We start from the raw sequence: 25,374 nt of genomic DNA, 5'->3' as shown, positions 1-25,374 counted from the left end.
CTTGTCCTCTGCCATCCTGCCTCTTTCTTGTGTAAATTACACACCCCCATGTAAAGGTATACCAATAACACCAAGATTTAGATGTTTACCCAAATTATCTCTTTTGAACTTCAAGTGTTCATTTTCAACTGCTTACACATGTAGAGATATCAAAGAATTTACAAAAAGTCAGCATTTTCAAAACAAAACAAATTGATTCACCCCCACTAGGGATAATTTTCCTTTTCTCAGTAATTCTTTCAAGCAACGTGGAGGAACCAGCGCCACAGCAGCTGTGCTGCCCTCTGAGAGAGCTGACACTCGGTCATCACTTCTTCAGTATCAGTCTTTCCTCTTTTGAGGGCAAATGCTCATTCTACCTGGTTTACTGCTGACTTCTCAGTATTTATGCAGTGTCCAGACTTATGTCTGCCATATAAATAATTGTTCAATGAAGAATATTCTTTTCAAAAGATGTGCAGACTTCAATACATAAATTTTAACTTGCCTATGTTCAAAGTGATTACTGAAAAGTAATATCTAATATTGACTGAGAGCTTCCATTCTGTAATATTTTGTATTTAAATAGATTTCTTGTATTTCACCTTTATTCTATAATAATCATTATTATTCAGTGAGGAAAGCACTAACATTTTGTGGATAAAAAAACTGAAATTGGAGACATTAAGTAACTTGTCTAAACTTACAGAACCAGTTACTAAAAAGCTTGTATTAATTTTTAGTCAAGACTCTCTTTCTTTCTTTGAATGGCAATCTGTTATAATATATAAATGGTTACATAAAAATATATAACCTGGTATAAATTAACAAATCAAAAGATAAATAGAAGGACATAGGAAATCAGAACTCTGAATGCTACACACACTTAAAGTGGTTAGCAATTAATCTGTTGAATATGTAGATTAAACCAGATACAGAAAATATATTAATCTTAAAATCAAATACTAAAGACTGAAACTGCTATTATTTATATTAGTCTAAATAGAAATACGAGCTATTTGATATTTGAGAATAAAGGTGCTCCTGAGAAGTTGTGTCAATTGTGTAGTGCTGCTTAAATTAATCTGCTTATTCCATTCAGAGTACAGTTTGAATACATTACGTCTGTTTTAGGTTTTTAGTCAGTGTAATGGCAGCAATGTACAGAGTCTATTATCTTCACTCCACCTGACTGCCAGATCATTAAGAGTCTCAACCAATAGATTTCAGATTTTTAGTGATTTCTGGCATTACTTATTGGCAAATACTGGGCTACCTGGAGCACATAACATATTTAAATACGTAGCAATAGGCAAGGTTTTGATTCCCAACTTTAGTGATTGCAAATATATGGAATATTACACATCCTAATTAAAACATTAAATCAGTGAAGAAACAACATCTGTTTCTGGAATTATTACCTCTTAGAAGAAAGAAAACAATTATAAGTATTTTCACAAAATACCTTGCATAGGAAGAAGTACTCTAATAAAAGGCAAAAAAAGTGGGTTTTGCTCTAAACTCCAGCAGTTTAATGGAGGCCAAGTTGCTAATCCTCTGTGGCCCTTAGTTTTTACATCTTTAAGTTAAGGGGTTTTAGTCAGTTGTCTTGGGGCCAGTTTAAAATCCCAGGTGCCTAGGAAAAGCCAGGGTCAGAGTGATAACTGAAGTACCCTTGAATAAATTATCACTAACTCATAGAATGATAAATAATGAAAGGACATTGGAGTTCAGTCCTTTCAAGTTCCCCTTCTACATGTGAGAGAAAAGCCCTAAGCTAGAGAAGTAAGTGACTTACTAGAACCAAGTTGTGGGGTAAGCTAAAAACAGGAGGGAGCCGAGCAGAACTCCCGACTCTGCTTTATAAACCGAGCAGAACTCCCGACTCTGCTTTATAAACCGTTTACCCAGAAGGCACTCCCATGCTCTTTGTCAGAAAGTAGCAGAATGAAATTAGCGGCATGAGGTTCCTCAGAAAGCTAAAAATAAAACTACTGATGACCCAGCAATTCTACTTCTGGGTAGCTATCAGAAGAAAACAAAAACACTAATTCAAAAAGTTAAATGCATCCTATGTTCACTGTAGCAACATTTGTAATAGCCAAGATATGGAAACAACCTAAGTGCCATAGATAGAAGAATGGATGAAAAACTTGTTTTTATCCAATACACACATGTACATACACATGTACATGCACACACATGAATGTACAATGAAATACTACTCGGCCATAGAAAAGAATGAAATCTTACCACTTGCAACAATATGAATGCATATAGAGGATATTATACTACGTAAAAAAAGTCAGACAAAGAAAGACAAATAGGTTTTGATTTCACTTATATAATATATGGGGATGATGCAAAAGGTGAAGAGAAACAAAAGGTACAAGCTTCCAGTTACAAAATAAATCATGAGATGTAATGTACAGCCTAGGGGATATAATCTAGAGTATCAAATTACCTTTGTATGGTGACAGATGGTTACTAAACGGTAACAATCACTTCATAAAGTATATAAATGTTGAATAACCAATATTGTCTACAAACTATGCTTTAACAGCGGTTCTCAACCTGTGGGTCATGACCCCGGTGGGGTCGCCTAAAGCCATCGGAAAATACATAATGCATATCAGGTATTTACCCTCCGAATCATAACTGTAGCAAAATTACAGTTATGAAGTAGCCACCAAAATTATTTTTTGGTTTGGGGTCACCACAACATGAGGAATTGTATTGCGGGGTCACGGCATTAGAAAGGTTGAGAACCACTGCTTTAAAAGGAAAAAAATTAGCAGCACAGGATACTTTTCTTTTCATCCTAATGGCATTCAATGGTCATTTAGATGGTCTAAACCAGTGGTCCCCAACCCTCCAGGCTGCGGACTGGTACCGGTCCATGGGCCATTTGGTATCAGTCAGAGAGAAAGAATAAATAACTTACATTATTTCCGTTTTATTTATATTTAAGTCTGAGCAATGTTTTATTTTTTAAAAATGACCAGGTTCCCTCTGTTACATCCGTCTAAGACTCATTCTTGACGATTGTCTCAGTCACATTATACCTTTATCCGTCCCACCATAAAGGCTGGTCCGTGAAAATATTTTCTGACATTAAACTGGTCCGTGGCCCAAAAAAGGTTGGGGACCACTGGTCTAAACTACTGGTAAAGTGGGGGAGAGAGAAGTACAAATGTCACTTTTTCTCTATACTTACTATATTGTTCCTCTCTATTTCTATTGTTTTATAACAGATATCTTAAGAATTACTTTGCACAGTTCAATCGACATCTGGGTGCAAGCAGAAGCTCCTGGGGGGACTAGGGAAGTGGGTGAGTTCTTCCTATGAATCGTACACAATCACTCCTGTTTGGGGTGTGGCTAGCTATTGTTCTTTGGATAATACTGTAGGTTTCATTGGTCAACAGAAATGGTTTTATATGCTTGCACATAAACTGTTTTAAGGTAAGTAGGTTTTAAAGATATTTTAACATAAAACAATTATATTACTAAATATAAAATAGAAGAAAAATGAAACTACTTAATTGTTACTTTATTAACAAAACAGTGACTATTTGAGCATATTTATTACAGAAACATTTTATTTAATTATATAATTTTGAATTCTTTTTTTAATAACATTATGAAATAATCATTTTCCTGTGCCACATTGTCTTTATAATCATCATTGAACAATAATAATTGCAGTGTTTTTATTAAAAAGAAAGCCTCTATGAAATGACTCACAAACTAAGAAAATAAATGTATGCATACTGTGGTTTGAATTAATGGAAAACACTCTTTTGTATTTAGCAAACATAAGCAATATTTTTCTCTAATATAGTATATTATTTTATATTAGGTTTGACTTCTAGGAACAGTTAACATTGAATAAGATTATAGCACAGTCAAAAAGAAAAGTTTCATTTAAAGGAAAATAGTAAATCTTATACTGAAGTGAGTTAACATTTCCAAAATTCAAATTTCATATTCTTAAATTTATGGTATAGATTAGAACTATAAATTTATTAAGTCCTGTTCTTTTACGGCTCAAACTCCATTGTAGCACTGAAAAGTGTGGTGATTTGCATACTTACTGTACTTCTAGGATTTACATAATCAATCCCAAGGGTAGTCATAGCTTTCACAATAGCTAGGATGGATTGCAGTGTATTACTGTAAATTACTGCTTTGAACTCCATGCATTCTTGCTCACTGTAACCATTCTTATGGATGATCCTATAATTTAAACATGAAAAGCTTTTGTGAGTTGAACAATTATTTTATAATATTAAAACACATCAATAATAATTTGCTTGAAAAAAATTACAATATATATTTGTTGAAAAAGGAAGAATTTTGTCCATACACATATGCTAAATCTGAACAATTTTATGGTTTTTGGATCTTTATTATCATTGAGAATTAATACAATATTTTCCTTCTGAGCTCCTCATGCTAAATATAAAGAGGACCTAAAATTTGCTCTAGATAACCACTATTTAAAACAGGTACCTTATGAACATTTTTCTTAGAAAGCTCATTCTTTTCAGGATAAACATTTCAGATTCCAGGAGAAAATTTCATATGTAGTTCTAAAACTTTGTGTAGTGTTTACAACATGATGTCTAGAGGAAGAGAAGTAATTTAGTATAAAATTCATGTCTTTTCCTCTCACTTAAGACACACTAGAGAATAGGAGTGCCTGCTTTCTATTTATAGCAGTAACAAAGGCATTTTTTTTAATGTAGGTAATTACCACTTCAAATTCCTTATAACTTTCGAACTTTGTACGTGACAATGAGTACTCACTGTTGAAATGCCCAAACATTTTATTTGGCTGAACTCTTCTTTTCCTTCCACTCATTCAATCAAAACCAAAAGTTTAACTAATAGTTTTAGAATAATAGATTAAAATAGATTTACTTATTAAAAGCTAAAATTTGCATATGCTAATTACTTTGTCATCTTTATTGCATAATGTACTCTTATCTTTTCATTTTTTTCTTATTTTTTTAAAATGCTTTGCGTTCATTAGGCATCATTTTGGATGTCATATTGCTAAAGATTTGTGTTGGATTTATACACAATGAGATTTTAGTCTAGGTTGAAAAAGAACGCAGTATTTCCCAGGATATTAAAACCTTCAAATACAAGAATTCTGCAATGAAAGAAGTAAAGGCAGTACCTTTATCTATTCTTTATTTTTAATATTTTATTGCCAGTAATTGCTGTATTTATACTGTAGATATGGTTATATTTATCTTGCTACATTAAACAATCAGATAACATATATTAAACAGCCAATTAAAGTCTATAAAAATGCAGGAAAATGTCTTTATGGATAAATCAGAAATAACTTTCAGGAAATTCTAGTTTTCTGTCAAAAACTAAAATTGGAAAATTATTTAAATTATTAAATCAAAATGTCAGTTAAAAATAGACTTGGAGCCATTTAGATTTTCTTCCTGGAGCAAGTTTGATCCCTACTCTCTTACCATTGGATAAGGAAACATCTATCACAAAGCAAGTGGCAAAAGCAGACCCGAAAAACTCCAGTTGTAGTGGGACGTTAAGTAACTTGTTTCTCTAGGAGTTGCGTAAATATATTTCTGTGAGACAGAGCTCTCTACGTGCAAGTTGATAACTAGCTCTGTTCAAATTAATCAGCTTTTACTGGGCATTTTCTGTTACATATTGCATTATGCACTGAAGAGAATGAATAAATTATACAAGTTCCTCTTCCCCCAAAACATATAAACTAGGCAGGTGTCCCCAAACTACAGCCCGCGGGCCTAGCGCAGCCTCCTGAGGCCATTTATCCGCCCCCCACCCCCCCAACCCCGCCGCACTTCCGCAAGGGGGCACCTCTTTCATTGGTAGTAAAAACCACTGGACTCTAGCTGCTTTCGTTTGATAAGGGTATAGAGGAAACAGAGACGAAGACCTAGTACATTAGAAACACCAACAGTTAAGACGTAGTCAAAAGATTAGGTAGTAAAGTAGAGTTAGGAGGCAAACTGCGAAAGAGGATTATCTGAGAAGCCAGACTAAAGCATTAGGACAAATAAGCCCAATTGAATTAAAATAAGGACTTTAAGAACACATCATAAAAAATGGCAATTAGGAGATCATAACTGATGTTGAAAAGGAAATTTCTGTGACATGCCAGAGGCAAGAGTGATGGAAGTGGTTAAAGAGTAAATGGAAGCCTGACCAGGTGGTGGAGCAGTGGATAGAGCATCGGACTGGGACACAGAGGACCCAGGTTCAAAACCCCAAAGTCAAGTGTGGGCTCATCTGGTTTGAGCGCGAGGTTGCTGGCTTGAGCATGGGATCATAGACATGACCCCATGGTCACTGGCTTGAGCCCAAGGTCACTGGCTTGAGCAAGGGGTCCCTGGGGTCACTGGCTCAGCTGGTGCCCCCAGTCAAGGCACATATGAGGAGCAATCAACAAACAACTGAAGTGCCACAACTATGAGTTGATGCTTTTCATCTCTCTTCCTTCCTTTCTATTTCCCTCTCACACTTGCTAAAAAAGGGGGGAAAAAAGACTAAATGGAAAATGAAGCTAGTGTTGACTATTCCTAAAACATTATGAAAAAAGGAAGGAGAAATGTAGCAGAACCAGCAGACTAATTTTTTTAGTAGTAGAGGTAATACTTTCTCATTGTAGAAAATGTAAAAAGCCCAGAAATATTCAAAATGAAGGTGCAATGTAACTTTTAATCCCACTATTGAGAGTAAATTTAAATATTGGCAAATGTTTTTCCATTTCTGAAACACTAGCTATTTTGTCATAGTTGAGATAAAGATGTTTATGTAATTTTGTGTCTTGATTTTTCAGCTAACGTTAGTGTTTTCTTCCAATAAAGTTTTCTTGTACATGTATTTTGTTTCTCACAAACATATTGAAAGTTCAGTATGAAATATCCAATAATTTCACAATCTATTTGCTTATGTTTTATTAATTTAGGGTATCTTATTCTATCTTGTATTTCAGTATTTTATATAAAATGGATATAAGTCCCTCTGTGCATACATTTTTGTATTTATATTATTTTATTTTCATACCCTTTCATATTTAAATTATTTTGTTATAAATTTTCAAAAATGTATTTAAATGATTAATAATTATTTTACCAGTTTACTGTGCATAATTGCCAAAATTATTTCTATAAGTTTACTATACTATAATTTTACAAGTAGTAATGAGAAATATTTATTTTTCAAAACATCACCCTTTATTGGTTATTATTGTTTGCTAACCTATTAAGAAGAGAAACTGTTCACTAAAATATATATATTTAATAGATATTTGAATTTTGTCTTTTGTGAACTGTCTGATCATAGTCTCTTCACATTTATATACTGGACAGCTTATTGTAACAATCTGTAGATCTTTACATATTTATCCATCATATTTTTATATGTTTTTTCAAGTTTTTTATATTTTGTTTAATTATCTTTATAGTTGAATATATTTGAAAGTTTTTATTTTTATATAGCCAAATAAATGGTCATTTCTTTTCTCAGTGCATTTAACCTCATAGAGCATGGAGAAGGGAGAAAGATAAGAGGGATTCAAGCATGATTATGAGCTGCAGGAAAAGAATAGGTGAATGCAGTGGTGGTGTTATAAGGAAATACTAGATGTCTTAGAAACAAAGATGGAGCTAAGAACCCAAAAGCAATATGACCAGTGATCTGGATAAAGCCATTCTGCTCCTCAAAAGACAGGAGAAAAGGTAAAAAAATTACAGATATAAGTAAGAAAATTCATAAGTGTGGTTTAAATATTGGTTGATATATATATAGATAGAACTCATATGACATTACTTATAAAGAAGAAAAAAGCAGTGATTTAGATTATAAACAATTCCATCATCAACTGGAATTATTCCCTCATATGATACAGGCCAAAGAACAAGATCCTTGAGTGTGTAATTAAAAATGAGCTCAAAAATGATTATCTTCTATAGCAACAATTGTTCAAAATTTTCCTGCAGTGACAGAGATACAAGGTTTCACGTATTTATTTCCACTTATCAACTGCCATTTTATTCACTTAGGCATTGAGTTCTAGAATTATAGTACTTTTGTGTTCATTATCTCTTTATTAAAAAATGCAGGTCTACTTATTTCATTATAGAGGTAAAAAAAAGTAGAGAAAATAAATGCAAAAATAAATTTAAATTCATGAAAACTGTAACTTTATATATGCATTTTATTCCAAGGTAGGTAAAATACCAATTAAGTTAAAATTGTTTTCTCTTAAATTCAGATGAATGACTGATTGACATATTTCAAAATGTTTTTTATTGATTTTAATTTATTGTGTTTACATAGATTCATGTGTCCCACTGAATACATCTACCACCACCCCCGTGTTCCCCTCAACATCCACCTTGCCCCCTCCCCCCAATGCCTTCCCCTCTTCCCTCCAGGATTTGCTTTTCTGCTCTCTATAATGCAAGTTATGTATATATAATATAACCACAGTATTAAAACTCTATATTCAGATTAATAAATTATGACATAACTACTTTTAGTATCCATTTTGTGAAGAGATAAAATTTAAAAGAAAAGTGGAAATTATAATATCACCCATTTTTTATGCTTTCTCCTAAAGGGTAAAGGACTATTAGTACAGAAATTGGAAATTGTGACAGCTCTGCTACTATATATGATTTAGATCAACAACTTTCAAATTTTTTCATCTCATGGTACACATAAACTAGTACTAAAATTCTGTGGCACACCAAAAAATATAGTATTCTATTTTTGGTCTATCTGACAAAAAAATAAGTATAATTTTAATTGATTTACAAAAAAGTAATAATAGTAATTATCTACCCTTTTGCTCCAAGGTGAATTTCAAAAAAATCAGGTGCCTATACTTGTATAAAAGAATTTCTGCTAACAAAAATTAACCAATCAGATGTAAACTTATTATGCAACGTGACCAATAAGATGCCAGTCACTAATATGACCTTTATACTTATGGTTCAAGACAAGGCATTCACACTGGACACTATTGTTGTTTTGGCTGTTGTTATTTTTTTATTTGATGTTCTAAGGGTCAAAAGAGGTCAGTGCCTTGACTAAATAGTCAGATATTACATATTTTAAAAATTCTTATGGCACACTGGTTGAAAATCACAGATTTAGATTATCAATCTCATTTCTAAGAGGTATTTAAGAATGGTCAAATAGATGGACAGATATCAAATATTAGACATTTAAAATAGTATATACTTACTTCATTTGTTTAACAATAGTACTTTTTCCAGATTCTCCTGCTCCTACAAAGGAAAGATGGAAGTGTTATGAACTGATGAATATAGATTTACATAGATATTTAAACCTGTGACATTACTATGTCCCGGGTAAATCTTTGACAGCTTTCCTATGCAAAGAAAGAGAATAATTTTTATGTCAATCTTGAAATGTATTAGGTGTCTACTTTAAAAGACAACAGAAGAAAATAATATCTATCTAAATTGATGATAGATCCAAATATAGGTTGGCCTCAAGGTATACTGTATATTCTAAAGCAAGGATTAACATGCCATCAGGAAAACAGCCTATTACTATATCTGAACATATTTCAGAAAGATTATATCTCCTGGGTTTGTGTCCCAAGGAAATGGTTCAAATGTTATAGTCTTCAGATCACTATCATTCTCACAGAATGGCTCTGTATATAGTCTATTGGATTAAACAACAACAACAACAACAAAACACACACAAAAAACTAGGCAATAACTTTTGTCTTCCAGAATCATTCAAAGCTTATTCTGATTAAAGGAGGGGCTCTTGTTTTCATCATCCTATTTAATGCTATACAGGCGTTTTTTCTTTTGTTTAAACAAAAGAAAGTTGCTCATAACAGTAGGCAAACCTAAATAGCTGACAGAGCAGTTATATTTTAAATAGTAGGATAAATGCAATGGCCCTCAAGAGGACCCATATAAGGATGTTTAAAATTATTAACAAAACAAAAAAAGAAAAACAAAAAAACAAACAAAAATTATTAATAGTATAAGGATGGCTGACATATGACAAGAGACTAAAACTGAGTATTACTCTTGAAAGTGAAAATAATGAGAGAAATTAATACATTTATTATAATATGTAGGATATATGGGTATAAATAGAGTATAAAAAACTTTTTAATTTTTTACTTATCTATGAGTCTTAGACATGTGAGGGATGAGGTAAGGAGGAGCAAATTTAGCCAACTTGAAGTTTGAAAGTTCTGGTTTTATAGAGAGGGGAAAAAAGGGAGTCAACAAAAGTTGATAAGTCTGATAATACAAATTGTTTTACAAAATTTTTAGATAGAATCACTAATCTCTAAAATATTGAGTAAAACTCGGTACCTTATAATTGATTTGAAATCATATATTTTAGAATGTGTCCTCAGGTTACAACTAACATTTATCAATAAAAATATCATATTGAAATATATTGATTAAGGTCTTGGTCTAAAATACCACTGAGTACATTTTTAATCTTCTCATACTAATTTCTGTAGCATTTAGAGAAGCAAAAGCCTAAATATTACTAGCAGTTCCAGAAATTGGGTCACAAGTCATTTTTAAAGTTTCAGTTTGTTAATTTTGGACAGATTTCAAAACAACACAACTAAGTCAATATAAAACTATCACAGGAAAAACCCAAATTCAGGAAAATTAATCAACATAGAAATATCTCTTGCCATCCTGCATTAAACTGCCTTGTTTTACTGAATCTAGTATGATTTTATGTAAGCAAAAACTAATACAATTTTTGATATCCCTGGATTTCAGAATTTTATTCAAATTATATCATAATATATATTAAATCAGAGGACCCTGAGCATCCTATTTAAGTTTAAAAGTTTTATTTTTATTACATTTATTTGGGTGACATTGGTTAATAAAATTCTATAAGCTTTTAAGTGTCTGCCTGTGCGAGGCATCGTCTATGCACTGCACTGTGTGTGCCGCGCAGAGGAGCCCTCCCCCCGCTGTGCCCAGTCCGGCCTCTTTCCCCATTCTAGTTTATCTACTCCATTTTCTCCTTGAACTTCTCTTATTCTACAGACTTACCCATTTTTCACATATTGTTTTTAATTTTTCTTGCGTGTCTTTCATAACTGCGTGTAAATTCCACAAGTCTGTCATTTTTTCACTGATGTCTACAAAGGGCCTAGAAGTGTATCTAATAGTAGAATCTCAATGAAAAGAGATGAAGTTTTTAAACTAATACTTTAAAAATAGCATTTTGTCTTTGGTATTATGTACCATTATTTTACACTGAAAGATTTCTTCTTAATTTTCAATGCTTTTTTTTTAAGCTGTGATGAATCTTATTCTACACTTAACTTCTTCTATTTCACAGCAAATTTGTATTGTCTCGGGCATATCTAAATGCACCTAGTTTGTGCAGTTACCTAAAACAGCTTGCCACTTTATATAATATTGAGGAAATCAGAGTGGTGAAGCTATGGGAAATAATATTTCATTGCCTGCTGATGATACATCGATCCTTTCTCGTGAGTAAACCTACAGCATACTTGTCTTTATGGCTTTATGCTAGTGTGGCCTATACCACACAGTTTATAGTTTGACAACAAAGTTGACAAATACAAAATCAACCACAGCAATTTGTTAATTTAATTACATTTTGTTAACATGGTCAAACACAAACTGACAGATTAGGCATAACCATCTCATTTAATAGAGGCACTATGTCCAAGATTGAAATATTAGAGAAAAAAATAAAAATCATGTTAAAATATCACCTCACCCATTTTCATAAGACAACTAGCTAGATTATTTTGCATGGCTGAGCATTACTTGTTTGTAAGAGTAATAAGAACAAGTCAATGAGCTTTACACAAACAATATATTGGTTTGTTGGCTTTAAATAATTCATTATTTTGCTCCAGGCTATGCATCATTTTAAAAGAATAGTTATCAAATAAGATTATAAAACTTTTCTTGATAGTTTTCATTTTAAACTCTCTAACAACAGATGTGGACATTAGAAACTGTAACATCACCCTATACAGGTGACATATTTGGAGAATATACTTCTGGGGTGTGCTCAGCTTCTGCATGCCCCGGATCTTGTCCAGCAGGCCAGAGATGAAGGCCTCAGTGGGTTTGTAACAGTCAACCAGCAGCTCCTTGACCCGGGCAGCTCTGGTATCATCACTCTCATGTCCAGGAGTTCGTCCACATCAATTTCCAGCTCTGGTGTCTCCTCTTCCCAGACGCCAAGATGGTGCTACAGGCTAATCCATTCGAATAACCCAGAAGCTTCACTGTTCCCCCACAACGGGGCTAGCGGCTGGTAACCGGTGTAGGCTATCAGGCACTAAGTACAGCTCTTTCCACTGCCTGCCCAGGCTAACCCCCTGCCTCCTGCCCACGGGCTAGGCTTAGGCTGCCCAGGCTTGACCAGGGTAGTGGCATGAGGGAGCTTTTATTTTTTCTTTTTTTTTAATTTTTATTTTATTTTTTTATTCATTTTAGCTTAGATACCATAGTATTTAGTTAATTTGGATCTTATACTTAAACATATTAAAATTTATGAAGCCTAAGATAAGTAGGCAAGAAATTAATAAAATCACAACTTACAATTCTAATATTTTCACATGGTATCACTGACTATGAAATGTAAAAAGACTATAAATGTTTAAGTGAAATAATTTCTAAAAGTTACACTAGTGTGACCGAACAAATGATCACATACTATGGAAGGCTACATAGCATGAATAAGTACAGAAAGCAGTTTTCCAGGACTTGAAAAAGATAAGGATTAGAAAGCTCTACATGAGTATTGGTCCGACACATGGATGTCCCGGATTTGATTCCCAGTCAGGGCACACAGAAGCACCCATCTGCTTCTCCACCCATCCCCCTCTCACTTCTCTCTCTTCCCCTTCCACAACCATGGCTCATAGCTCAATTGGAGCAAGATGGCCTGGAGCACTGAGGATGGCTCCATGGCCTCCGCCTAAGGTGCTAGGAAGAGCTCAGTTGCTGAGCAACAGAGCAGTGCCCCAGATGGGCAAAGCATCGTCCCCTAGTGGGCTTCCCAGGTGGATCCTAGTTGGGGTGCATGTGGGAGTCTGTCTGACTCCCCTCCTCTCACTGAATTAAAAAAAAAAGCAGCTTTATATGTAGATAAAAAAATCTAATTAAAATATCTTAAGACTATTTTAAATGTTTATTTGATATTGGAAAGGTGGTTAACTGTCATAAAGTATTTCTCTTTGTCACAAAAATCTATATATTAAGAATTTACACAATCCAGGAAAAGAAAAAAAAATCTAGAAACACTTTTTAGAATTTTTCTGTTTGAAAATTGCAGTTATAGGCATGTGGGAGGAAAGCTAATAGGCCCAGTAAAAACTCCAGTACTTATCCCGCATTTGTAGTTAGTATTGTAATTTGTTTAATCAGATTTGAAATATTGGGAAAAAAATCTTTGTGGAAACTTGAGACAAAGAAAGAATGTCTCATTTATGCCTATCAAATACATTTTCTTCAATACCAATGATTTCTGAGTAAAATGAAAGTAATTTAGATCATCTTTACTCAAATTAATTATCTACCTTGAGAATAAGAATAAAAGGTTTGTAAACTTAATTTCCAGAATGGTGCTAGCACATGTGTCATGGACAAATACAGTATCAATTAATAAATTCTATGGTCTGACCTATGGTGACTCATTGACCTGGAACACTGAGGTCACTGGCCAGAATCCCGGGCCTGCCTGGTCAAGGCACGTCTGAAAAGAAACTGAGTTGATGCGTCCCACACTTCCCTGCACCTCCCTGCCACCTTTTTTGCCTCTCTCTCAAATCAGTAAATAAAATCTTTAAAAAAGAAACTATGAACACATGAAAAATTCTAAATAATCACAACAAATTTTATTCATTCTGTATGACTGACTAGTCAAAAAAATTATCATAACTTGGAAGAAAAAGTGACTTTTTGACCGTTGCCAGAGAATTAAAGTACATTCAGATGGTCTTCTAAACTTCATAAATATGGACAACTGGTAAACATACTGACAACACCTGGCAAGTTTCCAAAAGTATTTCTGAGGCTAGGTGATATGTTATTATAGAAGGCTTCTTTATAATTTAGCTGGTCATTCATGGTGTGTCTGAGGTAGCAGAATAATTAAGCATTTCTAAAATTTCTTGTAGTGTTTTTTGTGAAAGTATATATCAAACATTAATATTTCCTTTGGAAAACTCTACAAAAATCATCTGAATTATTCCTCGCTGTTTTTCTTTTGCAGTGACTTCTGTCTTCTCTATGAAAGTTCACTATATATAGTTAACTAGAGCACTATCAGCAGAATTCCTGAAGAAAAGCCAATTTCTCCAAAATCTCATTTATTACTCAGAACACTATTGCAAAGCTATTTTAGAAATAAATTATTGAGTCCCATTCTCACAATGATTCAAGGTCTTAGTTCACAATAACCATTCCATTTTTGTAAGATTAGATCATGTTCCAGTGCCAGATATAGATATCAAAACAACATGTTCGCAGTGGCTGAAGGCATCCTGAGATAATTTCTTCTTTCTAAACTGCAGTCATCACAAAAATTATTTTCTGGGTCAAGGGGTATGCAAGGACTTTTAACAAAATATGCGTGTATGGCTTTGAAGTAGATAATGTTTCAATTATTAATATTTAAATTTATATTTGATTCATTCTTTAATACTCATACATTATTTTGTTCTTAATAAGAATAAGGGATTTTATTCCACATTTTTATTTATAAATATCAAAACCAACTTTAAAGCTTCATTGTATCTATACCTGTGACTGACCTTCAACTGAACATGCTCAAGGCTGGAGTTCTCATTTGCTACAATTTGTTAAACAGGAAAAACGAGAATAAACACATTGACTTTTTATTATCATGTATAAAGTATTTCATAGGCAGTCTTAAAAATCACAGAATGGGACAGTGGAAGAAAGAAAGCTTATAAATCTGTCATCTGTGCACATCTCTTCATTCTAGCCTGAGTAAATGAATCCAGCAGAGATGATCATACTCACCTCAAATCCCACATCTATTTTAAGACAAAGAAACTATTTCACCTGACTCCCATATTTCTGCGGTAATGTTGCTTTCTTTTTAAGTATGCGTTCCAACTGTCAAGTCAAAATGATTTCAACACATAAATGATTTTAAATATACTTATTTTAAATTAATCTGAAAGCAGTGTACTTTCACAGACATTGGTAGGCACTGTCTTTTTGTCATCTGATCATAGACTTTTAGCACTTAAGATTCTTAAGGTAGTCTTTTTTTTAACCAACTTAATTTTTTCTATTTACTATTTCTCTTTCTCACAGAGCATGACAAAATTATCTGTCTCTGTCACATGACAATCTTTCAAAAAGTCTTGAGGGTAGAAAAATGAGTGGGAAAATATTAATGTTTTTAATTAAATTATGAACTTGCACTCATTTCTGGTATTGACTAGGTGTCTTCATCATATTTAATCTGAGGGTCAGTATTTTTTTTAATAAAATTAGATTATTAATATCTGCCTCTTAGAGTTTAGAAAGGTTAAATCACAGATATACAATACCTAGAATGTACTCTAACATATAGTGAGCTCTCAACATTTTCCTATATTTGAAACAAGTTCCCTTTTCTAAGAGATTTTTCAAGTACAAAATGTTCCATTCTTTTAACCCTTTTTTGTGGAACATAACTTTGTTTATAAAGTGGGAGGTGGGGAGGCAGAGAGACAAACTCCCACATGTGCCTGTACCAGATCCACCTGGCAAGCTCTCTATGGGGCGATGCTCTGCCCATTTAGGGCATTGCTTCGTAGCTCAGCAACTGAGCTATTTTAGTGCCTGAGGCAAGGTCATGGAGCCATCCTCAGTGCCAGGGCCAACTTGCTTGAACCATTCAAGCCATAGCTGCAGGAGGAAAGAGAGAGAGAGAGAGAGAGAGAAGGGGGAGGTGGAGAAGCAGATGGGAGCTTCTCCTGTGTGCCCTATCAGGAATCAAACCAGGGACTTCTACATGCCAGGCCAATGCTCTACCACTGAGCCAACTGGCCAGGGCAAACATGATTTTTATACTTCTTACTCTCTGAACCGTACTCCACGCAAAAGCCAATGTCCTTCTGAAACACTGGTACAGAAATTTTGGTGTAGATATCAGATCAACCAAGAGCATTGATATTCTGATATAGTAGAATAAGGATAGAACATAGGTCTGCTTTGTTTATGATCCTTGTAATTATTTAAAGCTTTTATTAATTATTGATTGATTTTAGAGAGATGAAGAAAAGAGGGGAGAGAGAGAGAAACATTCTTTACTATTTTATTTAGTTGTACACTCATTGGTTGTTTCTAGTATGTGCCCCGACTGGGGATCAAACCTGCAACTTCGGTGTATCAGGACAAAGCTCTGACCAACTGAGCTACCCAGCTGGGGCATGGTACTTATATTTAAATAGAATACTTTTTTCTTAATAGGGATCATGACTAATTTGCCTTCTTTATTTTTTTCTTTGTATATTTATCACGTTGTTTACTAAACTCTTCTAATGAGTTTGTAGCAGTTAAAGCTTTCTAATTTCTTTTTTATATCACCTCTTAGCAAACAGATTCTCCCACAAAGTACATGTGTGTAATTGAGTTAGAACTCCAGTTAAAGATATCTGCTAAATTCCACTTTGCTCATTTGGAGCAAATATTTCTGCAGGTTGAGATCACTTGAAATTTTGAGTTTGTCTGTTAAAATTTGTCCTTCCAAATTCTGAATCTTACTCAAATGTGAAATGCTGCCTTGTCCACTTTCACCCAAATTCCTGGAAAAAGCATTCAAGAGGAGAAAGTCACAAGCAGAAAACTGTAGTATTCTTTAGTCATCATAAGTCCCTTTTCACTATCTGTAGTCAATAATGCTAAATGTTTCCCATTAAATATGATAGTTAATGAAGGTTTTTGTAAATCCCCGTTTATCTGGTTTAGGAAATTGCCTTCTATATATACTTGGATCAGAGTTTTTTATCAGGAATGGATGGAAGAAGTTTAACTATTGCATGTGGTGTTTTTGTGTATGTGTATGTACCTCTCCTGATATAGTCATGTTGATTTTTCTTCTTTAATTTGATAATGTGGTGAATAGTATTAACGAATGTTCTAATAATATTTTAACCAGGCATTCTTGAGATAACTTCCCCCACTGCAATTTAAAAAGTATTTTATTAAGGAAGAAAAAAGTGTTTATGCAAAGTAATCTCACAGGGTGATTTTATATATTGTTTTATGTTAATACACCTTTGACATAAGTAACCATCCTCAAGAAAGCACTTAATCTTGTTAACTGTCCTATAGTCCAAACCCCACCTTGCTTTTTCTCACCTTCATGTAAACTCCATTATGCTCCCTTCTTTATCTCAAATGCATTAAATAAATGGCAAAACTGTTATTCTCAAGAGCATTGGAGATCTTGCTTCCTGGCAATTGTCATCAGTTTGGGCTCAAATAAATTCTCAGATAATGCCCAATATTCTGTATCTGTCTTATGAGTAAAGTCAATGTAAATATTTTAGCATTAATATCACATGAGTAATATTGTGTTTCTTTTAGTGCATCACATCAGTAAGTTGTGGTATCAGATAGAGTTCTAATACTATTAGGATGTCTGTACCTATTTCAATGATCTAGTAATAATAGGCATCATAATTTTATAAAATACCTCATCAGTCAAACTAAGCATGTGTTATTTGTGAGAAAGAATATGTGGCTATTTACTATTTTTTCTTTGTCTTTCAAATGAAGTTTTATTTGAATACTTCCACTCTTCTTGTTTTAAAAATATCTGATAATACAGTGGTGGGCAAAGTAGGTTTACAGTTTTACATACAATTGTAAACCTACTTTTGCCCCAGTTTGCATTTAAAATATTATATGATTCTTCTTGGATGTTTAAGTACTTTAACAGCCCTGGCTGGTTGCCTCAGTGGTAGAGCATCGGCCTGGCATGCAGGAGTCCCGGGTTTGATTCCCGGCCACGGCACACAGAAGAAGCATCCATCTGCTTCTCCACCCATCCCCCTCTCCTTCCTCTCTGTCTCTCTTTTCCCCTCCCGCAGCCAAGGCTCCATTAGAGCAAAGTTGGCCCGGGCGCTGAGGATGGCTACATAGCCTCTGCCTCAGGCACTAGAATGGCTCTGGTTGCAACAGAGTGATGCCCCAGATGGGCAAAGCATCGCCCCCTGGTGGGCATGCTGGGTGGATCCCGGTCGGGCACATGCAGGAGTCTGTCTGACTGCCTCCTCGTTTCCAACTTCAGAAAAATACAAAAAAAAAGTACTTTAACAAATATGTCATCTTTCTTATCTTATTAATGTACCTTTTAAGCTAAAAAAGGAAGAAACCAAAATACGGAATTATGTGATTTCCCCCCACACAGATCTATTTTAGATAGAAACATATGATAGGTATTTGTAAAGGTAATCATGAATTATGGGAGCAGTTACACACACAGTTTTTTTGTAAAAATTAATGCCACTGTAAAAAAGCCTAATTACATGGTTAGCCTATACACACTGGATATCTGAAATATACCTGGAAGAGGAACCACAGGGGACTGAGTATATCAGATTTATAACTCTCACTTGAGTTATCCCTTCTGACTTCCAGACCCATATAGATTTATCTATTTAATAGATACCTTTACTTGATTGTGCTGCAAACATTACAAATTTAAATATCCCATATTATTATTGCTCCTTTCATTTCTTCCCCAACCTAAACTTTGTCCTCTATTTCACATAGTGATAAATAAAACAATCCCTATACCCAATCTGCCCTTAATCATTTCTCTCCCTGGACAACCACATGCAGTCAGCCACCAGTTCTGTAATTTTGTTTCCTAATATCTTTCAAATCTTCCAAACTTGTAATTTCTGCCTTAATTCACAATTTCATCAAGTATTTGTATAGTATTAACAATTTTCTAATTAGCCTACCTACCTCAGTCATCCTCATAAAATCTTTGTTTTACAGCATACCCAGGATGATCTTTGACAAAAACAAAAACAAAAAAACTCTGACATTATTCTCACATTCCTAGAACCTATCAACATCTTCCTATTGACTTAAAAATCAAACTGCTTACAGGATGACATATATGGTTCTTTTCTAGCTCTATTTCCACATGCCAAATGCATGTATATGCTTCAACCACTATGAACAACATATAGAAATATTTAAATTCCAATTCTATCATTCTTTTATCCTCTCCTCTTTACTAAACCATGCATGCTTTCTTGGGCTATGGATGCTGTGCTAAGTAAGAATTCAGTGAAGAGCAAAAGCAGACATGTTCTTTGTTTTCATATTACTTAGAATTCAGGTACTAATTTAAAACAGACATAGATAAAAATAGAAGGCTTTGTTCTCCTGTAAACTAATTTGTGATCTTAGAAACTAAATTACCTTCTTGAGTTCTCATTTTATTCTTTTCTAAAAACTCAAAATAATAATAATAATAATATCTGGTTAATAGGATTTCCTTTTAGATTAAAAGCAATACCAGAAGCAGTGAAAAAGATAGAAATACGAGATCCATTCTATCAGCAATAGGGCTAAAACTAAATTTTGTGGCAAAAGATCTCAAAGAAAGGAGCTAAAAAAGATTGAAATATTGAGTTGATCTAATGGAAAAAATATAATGGTGAAACTAATAAAAGCATAAAGTTTAGGGATGAATTAGCAGCAAGATACATTTAGAAAATTATTTTGAGGTATCCCAAAGTGTAATTAGGTCATTGATAAATAACAGAAATTTATGAATATGGATCAGAAATTGGGCCAAAAAAAAGCATGTTAAAACCATTCTTCTAGAAGTGATAGTTACTAGGTCCAAAGGCAAACCTTGGTGAGTGAAACACTTACCAATGAAGAAAAGAAGCAGCTTTAGTGAAGTGGGGAGTGAAGGTCTATAGAAAACAAGAAGGTATTGCAGTATAACAGGAGTTCAGGAAGAAAAGAAATTCAAAGTTATTGAGGTCTGAGTTTTGTGAATTGATGGTTTTCAGGGCTGTGTGAGAGATATTTTTTTAGTAAAGAGAAGAGTATAAAAGTTAAATCATATTTAACTGGAGAGAAGAATGCAGAGGATAATATAATAGAAAAGTGAGCTTGACTACTGTGAGAAGTGTTTCAATATAAAACCATTTAAAAAGATACCCATGTAAGGTGAATTCTATCTAGGGCTTTATGAAGTGAAAGCTTTTTAGCTAATGGAGACGCATGTGCGAAGAGAAAAGATCTAGCAGAGAAGAATTTTGAAAATGGCAAAGAGACAAAATAATTTACAAAGTGAAATTCATAAGCTATGGAAGTTGACTACATTTATAGCACAAAGGCAGAAATTCCATGAAAATGGAATACACTACTTAAAAACGGTTGAAGTATATAACTGATGACTACCTTGTACATGGCTAGTCATCTAGGCTGAGGAGGGAGAGAGGACATTCTGGATGAAGTGAAGCTGGGCAGACCCAGCTGCCTTTTGGAGTATTTTAATGAAAAACTGGGAATCAGTAAAATAATTATTGGCCCAGCTACAATTAAAATGAGGAATCTGTCAGCCAGGAAACAGAAAATGATCTAGCATTTTATTATACAACACCTGGAAATGAAGGGAATTAGGAGTATACATGGGAGAGGCATCAGATCAGCACTAAGGCTTGGAAATGTGTTCAATAACATTGTTTGGAGGAAATCACTGGGAGTAGTGTCTTAGAACAATGGTAAATGAAGAGCCCTGAGGGATTATGCAGGGTTGATGTTATGATGTCAATTAAGGTAGAAGATTAAGAGGACAGAGTATTTCAGGTTTTTCAGAAGAACATAGCTAACTAACATGGCTGACTCTGATTGAAGGGAAATATAATCAAGGAACTAATTCACAAAGTGTGGAAGAGTATGAGAGATAATAAATACAAATAATGGTCAGAGAGTGACGTTTCCAGATATTTTAAAAGAGGAATACTTCTAAATAACAAATTTATCCTATTTGAATATAAAACAGTGAGGCTGGAATTAAACCCATAACTTCTGCTTTGTTAGCATTGGGATCTAATCAATAGAATGATTATTTTCATATCTTGATGAGTCTCACACTGTTTCATCTTTGGGTTCAAATTCAATTTGATGTATGTACACATCAATATTTTGAGGAAACATGTAAGAAGATGAATTCTGAATTTGATTCTAAAATTGTAACTAGAGGCTTACTTTATTTTATGTAGAACGTGGGGTCTCTAAATAGAGATTTCACTCCTCTCCTCTCCTCTCCTCACAGTGTGGAGGGTAAAAAATTTTTATTAACTCCTCATGTTGTTTATGTAAGTGTTTTAAAAGTATTGTTCTTGAATTAATAATTCTTAGTTTGAATGAAAAATTAAATATAAAAATGTTTTGTGCTACTACTAGATAAAGAGGTTCTGTTAAATTATAGTTAACAACAGTCATTCTCAGCAAGACACAATATTTAATCTCATTAACAAATATTATCATTTGGCTAAATGATATGGAATACTTTAATAAATGGTTTGCATCTTTTATGTGAAAGAATTGTGAGTCTATGTTTAAGATATCCTGATTATTTGAGATAAATTAGTCTAAAACAAACAACCAAATATATGCAAAACATTTGTCTAAGTGCTTTTTGCCCGTTGGGAACAATGGACATAATAGAAAGCTATTCGATGGTGCCATCTGTCATTCTTGACAAATAAATGCAAACTTGTAAATATTCAATTTTGCCTCTGGAACTTTCAAATTGTTATGGTACAAACAGTTCATTGTACTTTGAAGATAATTTGAAACTCTCCAAGCTTTTCTGCATGTTTTCTCTCCACTTTACTAAAAAGCAATGTTAAACATTTGCTTTGAAAATATTTGTGCATCCACAAAATTGATATCTTTAGTGACATAAAATAAAATAAAAAATGTATAATTTGAAACAAAAATGTATTATTTTTAAATGAAGGAAAAATGGCTTTAGTTTGGATAAAAAATTTTAAACATTATTCAGAAATATTTTCTATGTGATATTCACAAGATTCTTCTTTTACCACTGGAGATCAGAAATAACTTTGATTTGTTAATGACATTTTTCTAGGGGATCTATTTATCTGATCACATCCCTGGACAAGTATTGACTTTATTGGTGTAATGACAGGCCAAAATAGAATCTCTTACATGTGATGAATGTATACTCTAGCCAGTGACCCAAAACACCTACTGTTTTCTGCTTTCTTCCTCATTCCATATCTGGCAACATTTTTAAAAATAAAGATAAATATCTATTTTATAACAGAGTAAAAACAAAATCTTAACCTGCTGCATCTTGTATCCCTTTTCCTCTGAAGTTATACATAAAAGGAAGACACAAGGTAGGAAAATTGTATTTATTTATGAACATTCAATTTATTTCAGTTTTGGGAGTCTAATACACAAAAATAAACCACATTCATCTGGGTTTTTACAGTTTACAAAATACTTTTGACACTCATCATTTTGCTGAGTTTATGTGGCTAGTGCCAAGTTCACTCAGAGAAAAAGTGAAAAAGCATAACACTGGACAAAAGTATTAATAAATCAATTTTTACCCCAAATGGTTTAGAAACACATTTTACTATACTAGTTTTAAATTGTATTTTCTCCACTCTGCTAGCTAGATAAACCTATTTTTAGTTAACTCTGCTGTGTAAGCTTTATGTTACCAATTATTTTAGGACAAGCTCTTAGATATTGTTAGAATCATTAAAATTCTGTCATAATAAAATCTAGCACACTTTCCAAAATATAGATTTTTGAGTAAGTGAAACCATTCAGAAAGTTTGAAAAATTGATTAACTCAGTAAATATAAGCACATTTAAAGTAGATTTTTTAATCTTTAGACTCTATCTAAGTTTGTTTCTAAAACCCAGATACATAATTGGAACACTATTTAAACCAATAAAACTTATCTTGCACCATTAAAAACTATAGTGTGATGTTTACAATATCGCACAGAGACTAATAATGAATTAAAGGTTTTAGGCCTGAAGGAAATAAACAGCAATGATGAACAGTCTATGATAGTGCTAGAAATCATTGACTAATGGCTAATTAGTATATCATAACTGAGAATTGTAATGTGGCAGTATTTCAAATAAGAAGGGAAAAATCTTTTTTTTTTCCTGTGTCTCCCATGAAGCTCTGAATATAATGAGCTCATGTGATGGAAATTTGCAAAAATACAGAAGAAAGTAATGTGGGAAAATAGATAAATTTTAACTGAAATTTAAAATAAAAAATAAAAAGAGAGAGACAGGAGAAATGGAAACATGAGCCACACTGACTCCACTATTGAATGACAGATGTCTCTTGTGAATAGAATTAAAGTTCAATCAAACATTTGTAAATTAAGACTTAAAAAACCTCACTTAGACTTCTACAGAAGAGAACATCTTATTCATTAGAATTTGTTTTTTTGGCCCTGGCCGGTTGGCTCAGCGGTAGAGCGTCGGCCTAGCGTGTGGAGGACCCGGGTTCGATTCCCGGCCAGGGCACACAGGAGAAGCGCCCATTTGCTTCTCCACCCCTCCACCGCGCTTTCCTCTCTGTCTCTCTCTTCCCCTCCCGCAGCCAAGGCTCCATTGGAGCAAACATGGCCCGGGCGCTGGGGATGGCTCTGTGGCCTCTGCCCCGGGCGCTAGAGTGGCTCTGGTCGCAACATGGCGACGCCCAGGATGGGCAGAGCATCGCCCCCTGGTGGACAGAGCGTCACCCCATGGTGGGCGTGCAGGGTGGATCCCCGTCGGGCGCATGCGGGAGTCTGTCTGACTGTCTCTCCCTGTTTCCAGCTTCAGAAAAATGAAAAAAAAAAAAAGAATTTGTTTTCTTATTAAAATGTGCTCTTTTTGGGGTATCTTTATGGGCTTTTTAAAGCAAGTGACATTATTGTCTTAATAGCAGTTATCAAATGAGGCATATATGAATCATCTCCAGTGTTTTCAAGAAGCATGCTTTTTGCTAAAGAAACAGATCTGGAGTCTCTTCTTTAATTTTACTAAATGTCTGAAGGGTTTGATAAAAAAATCTATCTGCAAAGTGATTCTTAATTTATAAAGTAGCACTTTGATAGCTCTTCAGATTCAGGGAAATCTTGTGTCTAGTAATACCAAAGTGTACATCTATTTGACAGTACACGTTAAATTTGGGAAGTTGTGCTCTGTGTTTAAGCACCTAGAAATTCATTGGCTAATAAGAGAATCAATATAAAGAATAAATTATGTCAAAAATGATTTTTTTAAGTATCTACTTTTTATAGAGTTGGACAGACTCAGGATCTAATTGCTAGAAACACTTAATTGTTTAGTACCGTCTGACACACTGATTGATAAACTTAAAAACTTGTTCAGGCCGTACTGATGAATGAAAATCATTGTTTCAATGACAGGAGAAATTAAATAGATTTCACTGGTGAGAACACTTGAGGGTGGGAGGGTAGGGGGATAGAAAGGTTTAGTTTAGTTCCACTAAACACTTTTATGATGTCTTAATGAGATTAAATTGAATATTTGAATTCAATAAAATTAGAGAATTTGAGTTCAATTACAAATATGAGAATTAAAGCAGAGTTGTTACACGACTCTTTCATTTTGAACTTTGACAATTTAATCACATAAAAAATTCAAATGTAGTCCGAAGGAAAACCTTAGTCAAGTGTTTAGAATATCATTGAAACAGAAAAAGCTTAAGAGAATTTGATTCATTTTGTATAAATAAGATGTGACTGAGAAGTTCAGGGCACATGTTGTTGGAACCAAATAAACTCAAGCATATTGTATGGTATACACTGGATATGAATTCATAAAATTGTGATTGTCTTAGAAAAGTAAGAGATGTGATGGTAATTCTCTTTTGATTTTAATGATTCCTTTATATACTGTTCATAAAAATTAGGAGATATTTCAAAACAAATAGGAAGTAATAAAATATCCCCTAATTTTTGTGAGAAGAATTAGGGTACATTTCAAAATAAATATGAAGCAATAAAATATCCACTAATTTTTGTGAGCAGTGTGTATGTGGTACCAAAAGTTCCCTTATTCTTATCTAACCCACCACTTTAATAAAAAAATAATTAGTATATCGAAAATATGTCTATTCAAACAGGGATTCTCAATGTACTTTATCACTATTTTTATACCACTATTCTCAGTATAAGAGGTCACAGAATGCATTTGTAAGAATGGTTGGCTTTACATATACACTATGAAATACTACTCAGCCATAAGAAATGATGACATCAGATCATTTACAGCAAAATGG

The 25,374-nt window shown here is 33.6% G+C and overlaps 1 protein-coding gene across 1 annotated transcript in view; it reads right to left on the bottom strand.

The window, feature by feature from the left end:
• The window catches only part of GNAT3 (G protein subunit alpha transducin 3), a 54,123-nt gene that overhangs the window by 26,817 nt on the left and 1,932 nt on the right, over positions 1–25,374 (bottom strand). The window contains exons 2-3 of the mRNA XM_066240365.1: positions 9,245–9,287; positions 4,077–4,218 (exon numbers count right to left, since the gene is read on the bottom strand). Coding sequence (XP_066096462.1) covers positions 4,077–4,218; positions 9,245–9,287 — 185 coding nt within the window. The remainder of the gene's footprint in view (positions 1–4,076; positions 4,219–9,244; positions 9,288–25,374) is intronic.

This window comes from Saccopteryx bilineata, chromosome 7 (assembly GCF_036850765.1).
Source record: "Saccopteryx bilineata isolate mSacBil1 chromosome 7, mSacBil1_pri_phased_curated, whole genome shotgun sequence".
Taxonomy (NCBI): domain Eukaryota; kingdom Metazoa; phylum Chordata; class Mammalia; order Chiroptera; family Emballonuridae; genus Saccopteryx; species Saccopteryx bilineata.
This window is presented reverse-complemented; position numbering and strand designations above follow the sequence as displayed.